The sequence below is a fragment of the Cicer arietinum genome, chromosome 1, assembly GCF_000331145.2.
Source record: "Cicer arietinum cultivar CDC Frontier isolate Library 1 chromosome 1, Cicar.CDCFrontier_v2.0, whole genome shotgun sequence".
NCBI lineage: Eukaryota > Viridiplantae > Streptophyta > Magnoliopsida > Fabales > Fabaceae > Cicer > Cicer arietinum.
Window position 1 is genome coordinate 37746097 of NC_021160.2, and position 6619 is coordinate 37752715.

The 6619-nt window shown below is 29.0% G+C and overlaps 1 protein-coding gene across 1 annotated transcript; it reads right to left on the reverse strand.

Annotated features, from left to right (window-relative positions):
• Positions 1–3728: 3728 nt before the first annotated feature.
• On the reverse strand, positions 3729–4342 carry LOC101489021 (uncharacterized). The gene has a single exon (XM_004488515.3). The coding sequence runs from the start codon at positions 4205–4207 to the stop codon at positions 3959–3961; it is 249 nt and encodes an 82-aa protein (XP_004488572.1). The 5' UTR covers positions 4208–4342; the 3' UTR covers positions 3729–3958.
• Positions 4343–6619: the final 2277 nt, after the last annotated feature.

Genomic DNA, 6619 nt, shown 5'->3' on the forward strand with positions numbered 1-6619 from the left:
CCAGAATATATAATATCGAACTTAATAACATGAGAAGTTTCTTCAAATTCTTCTGAATTGAGAGTACATATGTCTTTCTTACTTCTCTCTAAAATATATTTCGACTATTTATATGTGTCATTTATTGTTGGGTATATCTCTTCTATAAATTACATTATAAAATTGAATATATATTATTGATATAACTACTATAACAATAATCATTTGACAATTGGGACATAAAACTTCATATTATTTTTTTTTAAAATCCACTTAAGTTAAATAAATCAAAATTTATCTGCGTAACACGTGGGTTAGCATCTAGTTTTTCTTAATTATGTGGGCAAAACAAATACCAATGCAACATAAACATTGCACGACTATTTTCTCTAGTTTTGCATAGTATACTTCCTCTCCAACGTTTTACTTCTATCCAATGTGTAATTAAAGCATCGGTTGGGTCGTCTATGTTGAACTTTCATCACTATTGCTTATTACTTTGATGCCATAAAAAAATTCATCAATCTAAAGAAAAGTGTCAAATCTTGTATGAACCTTTAAGGACAATTGAAAGAAAAAAAAAACCTCAACTAAACATAATGTTGAAGACATTGACGATGATGTGTATAGTTTTTGAGTTTATCCAAGGGGAAATGTCAAAAATGAAGATATTATCAAGTTCTCTCATGAATTTTAATTCGATTCTGAAGCACTAATAATATTGCTAAGTATAAAGTCTTTACGATACTTTATTATATTGACATACTCTTGTTTCCTTAATAATATGAATATCAATAAATACATTTTGTTTTCTCTTCCTTTCTACCCCTCATATATTTAACAATTTTTTACCCAACATTATATGCATTTTTCTAATTCTAACCATGTACCACACATATTTGGAAGTAGCTCATTCATAAATAAGTTTGCTAAAGATTTCAATACATAATTTTAGTTATGCTATAAATTCCGCTAAAGGGGATGAGGACGATAAAAATAAAGTCCATTATTTGGATGGACCTCAATTTGTTGGGACATGTAGTTAACGTCATATTAATCCTGTAGAAATGTCGTTTTATCTTTATCATTATCTAAGTATGCTTTGAATATACCAATCATGTGGAGGAATTTGAAGTTTGTAACATACTATTCTAGCCGCATACAAATCAAAAGTGAAATGTTGAAAGCATATGGAGATTTGACCTAATCATCAACTAGTTGAATCAAGAGTGTAAAATTTGGGATAAGAAGATGATCACCTATATGTACATAATAGACAAATGTCTAAAAATTTGAAGTCATTTTCCATCATGTCCCTCAACAATATAATCGACTAGCTGACGTTCTAGTTGTGTTTATATTCAATGTTAAAAGTAAGTCATGATGAAGAATAGTCACTCACAAGAATGAAAGTCACGACCATCCCGCGTACTATCAAATGTAGAAGAAAAGCTAGATAGAAAATTTTCGTACCAAATATTATCTCGTAACAGTGGAACACCTTCCTTGAGAATCAGACTATAATTGGGGCCACCCCTTTATTCTTATTATATAGAATAAAGGAAGTGCGACCCATTCAAACAAAAAAATCCCCTTATCAAGAGTAATGATATGTGTTGACCAATTGAATTCAATTCAAGAAAAATGTTGATTGCCTCATGTCATGGACAACTATTTCAAAAGATCTTTAAAGAAGAACATATGAACTTCGGAGCTTCAAAAGAAAGAATTAGCGCTCAAGAAGATTTCACATATCTAAAAAGACCAGCATGACAAGTGGACTCCCAACTATATGAGCCCCAATACCATAAAAAAAAAAAAATACATTCAAGTGTGGCTCTGATCCGCACCAATATAGATTTAGAAGACTTATCACTACGTGCACACATTGATGCTTCAAAAAGTATTACATCTAAATTAAGACATGTTAGGTTGAAAATCCAAAAGAATGACCTAGGCAAAAATTAGGGTATAAAATAATAATAATAATAATAATAATAATAATAATAATAAATACCCGCTAGATTGAAAACTTGAAAGAACAATATATGCAAAAATTAAGGTACAAAAATTAATAATAAATACTCGTTAGATTGAAAACCTAAAAGGGAAACCTATACAAATATAAAATTAGGGTACAAAACTGAGTAAAGACCCACTAGGATGAAAATCCAAAAGGACAACCTAGGAAAAAGTTAGGATACAAAGTCGAATAAAAACCTACTAGGTCAGAAACTCGAAAGGGCGACCTAGGCAAAAATGAATGAAGACATGTTAGGCCACAAAAAAGAATGAAGAAGTTCACTAGCTTGAGAATAAAAGAAAATGAGCAAATAATATGACTTACAGATATCAAAGTCGAAGCAATATATTCTGAAAGATTGTGAACATAAATTGGGGCAAATCATATCCTCCAAAGTGAGTTAATAACACGATTGAAATTATGGTATGAGTTATTAGCACACTTCTTTTATGAAATACTACTAATAAATCGGGTCATTTACCCATATGAGATCACATTTCTTCTCTTTCTATGAATCGTTCTTTTTTGTACCATAGATTTTCTCACTAAATATCATCGTCTAAACTAATTTCTTGAGTTATGAATTTTTTTGTCAAAATGCATTTTTTATGATAATCATATGTTGGGGCACAAGAGATATGAATGTTAAGAGGTCAAAACTAGTATGATGTCTTTACACATAAGGCAGTGGCAATTAGAGATCTAGTAAAAGATGTAACAAAAATCTCTTTAAAGATCAAAAGGACAATCACCACTATCTATTCGAATTGTACATATTTTTCATCCATGAACCCAAGGATCATGTTTGTAATGAGGTGAAAGAAATAAAAAAAATTATAAAAAAGTTGATTGAAAAAATTGAAGATAAAAAAAAGATGAAAATGAAAGAAAATCTTTATTCATTAAATGTGTTCATGACATTTCATATTTTTTATAGTATATAAATTTAAAGTTGGTATTACTGACCCGCACACTCTAATTTAAAGTTGGGAAGACTAACCCGCACCATCTGATTTAAAACCCAAGATAATTCCCCGTAACCTCACATTGATATTCGGGTTGACAATGTGGCTTGCAATTCTCTCTTCCCTTTTATGAATGTTTTTTCTAGGTATAATCAAATTAAGATAGCAGCCGAAGATATAGAAAAAAAAATGACTTTCATCACCCCTTAAGGAATATTTTTTTATAAAGTAATGCCTTTTGTCTGAAGAATGTTGGAGTGAACTATCAAAGAGCTATGATAGTCATGTTCCATGACATGACACATTAAGATATACAAGTTTATGTAGGTGACATGATTGCTAAATCACAAAAAAAAAAAATGTTATTGATCTAAAGAAACTCTTTGAAAGACTTACAAAGTTTTACACATATATCCCGTGTGACGCACGGATTAACCCACTAATATTCTGTATTTCAGTTTTTTTTTTTTAACTATTCTAGTTTGATTTCTAGGAAATTTTTACGAACAGTATTAGGCTTACATTTTACCAGCCCAAGCAAGTGGACACGTATAGAACTGGGCTTTCCAACAATTGTGCAACTTCTAAATTAACGAAATCATTCATCTTCAAACAAGTTACGTATGGTAGTATGCAACTTGCAAGTTTAATATATTCATTCTAACAAGCAAGGATATTTGACAAAAGAAAAATTCAAGGATATGAACCACAATCATTGAGTTCTAACTTAAACTTGATCCTCAATAACGGAAAAGAAGGGGGAAAAATGAAAAATCAAATTTCATTCATCATTCATGAATATATTACATCATATGATTAAAAAATACAAATGAATAAAAGAATTAAAGACCCCCAAACAAATAATTTAACTAGAATTGTTTAACTAATTTTACAATATAACCTCTACACTCACAATGATCATAGAATTGTAAATGATAAATATTTTACATAAAGCTAGAGTCTATGACTTTGTCATAATTCAAAGTTGATTCTAATTACTCTGAGTGCCTTGTGATTGAGGATTTTTTGTAGAAGGAGATGGTTCTCCTTCCGGAGGAAAATCGGAGAGAAAAGCCAGCATTCGGCGAATACTTCCGGATCGCGCCGGCTTGAAGCTATTTGATCTCTTCAAGTTCTTGGAGAATATGTTTGATGAATTGGAAAGGATAAGGTACACCAAAGCTTGGACTAGGAAGAACATAACCACCTTCAATAACATGTCACCTAAGGTACTATCCATCTTATGATCAAATTTTGTGTTAACAAAAAAAAATTAATATAACAAATTAAATAACCTTTGATGATTACTTGAATCTAGTTGTGTGCAAGCGAGAAGTATTGGTTGATGAATGAATATTGTTGATTTGAAATAATTTGCATGGAGAAGTCCTTTTTATAGCTGGACATGTTGGACCAAAATTTTGAAAAGTAAAGAAATTATTATTGCATGCAATTTTGACTTGTTTATTTCATGTGGAAAATGTTGATATTGAGGTGGAAGTTTCATTGTTATCCAGAAACATAGAAAAATATACACGTGTTAAGAGATAAGTGGTCAATAAAATGCAATTTTAATTTGAAGAAGTTAGAATTAGGAGGATTGCTTATTGACCTATTAGAAGAAGTTAGAAGGAACTTTCCTAACGGAATATTATAAATGTTGGTCAATTTGGTGTCATATTGAATTGAGGGTGTGACTCATCGTATTAATCCAATTGGCCCTCATTGAGTATTATTCAATTGATTTGTGGTACATGCAAACCACAATTCTAATTTTTTAGCCATCCATTGACAAAACCCATTCTCATGCAGTCACGTGTGACCCCAATGACAACCTACTCCCCTTGTGGGTCACTAGATAGAACCATCTAAAAGTATAGAAGTATATTCACCATTATGTTAATGTAAAATCCTAAGTGATGTATTTATTATTAATTAAAACTACTTCCAAGATAAAAGATTTATTTGTTAAAAAAATTTATTTACAAATAGATGATTCATTTAATTTTAATGTACTTTTTTTAATTGTATAATTTAATTAATATTATTTGTTAAAAATAATAAAGTAGATAAACTCATTTTATTTAGCTCGTTATGTGATTAGTCCGCCAAAAACCATGATGAGACGGGTTAATTTAGGTGATCGAGTCAAAAATATCATCTTGTCCTACCCTGTTGCGAGTTAGCGGGCTTCCAAGTTTAAAACTTACTTTTTTTATTTTAATATTTCTCAATAAAAATAAAGGCAATCATTATCATTCAATAAAGTCACTATTAGAATAAAAAAATCTAAAATAAATCAGCGGACTTGCAAGCTCATACGTAAAAAAAAATTTATTTTTATTTTAACATTTCTCAATAAAAATAAAAGCAATCACTATTACTCAACAAAGTCAAATGTCAAAAATAAAATCACTACTAGAATATAAAAAAAATCTCAATAAATTAGCGTGGTTGCAAGTTTACACATAAAAAAATTATTTTTTATTTTAATATTTCTCAGTTAAAATAAAGGCAAGTATTATCACTCAACAAAGTCAAATGTCAAAAAAAAGTCACTACTAAAATTAAAAAAAAAAAAGTTCAAAATAAATTCACCAACATTAAACAATCTCAAAGAAATATATTACTGTCTACTTATTGTTACGGTCAACTAATAAATAAATATTTAATTTTTTTAATCCTTGTACATAAAAATCATATCTTTATTAGCTTTTTAATTTGGATTGTGTTTTTAATTGAGTAGGTAAACTAACGGTTCAATTTTAGTTTTTTAATTTGGCTAAATTAGTAAAAAAAAAAATTGGAAAAAAAACTAGCTAAAATAAAATAAAAATAGTTGTCTTCATAAAACTGACCCGACGGTCGACGGACCAACTTGTCCCACCTTGCAATCACCCCATTTTTTCAACGATTTAAATAAGGTTGGCCAACTTAAGTATGCGATTTCAAACCTTCATCTCGCTCCATCTGAAATGGCAGGCAAAACGGGTCGCCCTAATGAATTCGTTTTGCCACCCCTACTATTTGCATCACTTTTAATGTAATATTTATCACTTTGCATTTATGACATTGACAATAAACCAATATTTAATGAGGATAATTTGATAAAAATAATATTTTCTTGATTTAATTTAACATTTTTCTTAAAATATGTGAAACGATCAAATGACTTAATTATTATGGAATGGAGAGAGTATATATAACTAAAAAAATACATTGAAAATGTAAAATGACCAAAGTGTATTATAATGTTTGTAACTTAGATGACCAAATTATTTATTATTTGTAACTTAAGGGGCTGAAATAGAACAAAAACAAAAGAACCAAAATGTCCAATGTTTATAAATTAAAAAATTAAAATAAAATAAATAAAACTTATCAAAGTAAAACATAAAAATAACTTTTATATCAATAGTGTAATTTAACAAACAAATAATTATGTACTAGCCAATTCTTCATATTTTGACAAATGAAACACATCCTAAGATGCAATCCTGTTGAGGAAAAAAATGTAATACTATTCTTCCTCTTAAATCGTAGTATCATTATTTTTATTAAATATACGTTTACTGAGAAAGGAAAAAAAATGAATTTATTTTCTCCCATCTTTTTTCCATAAAAAAAATGTATAACACCAGGTGCAGGAATG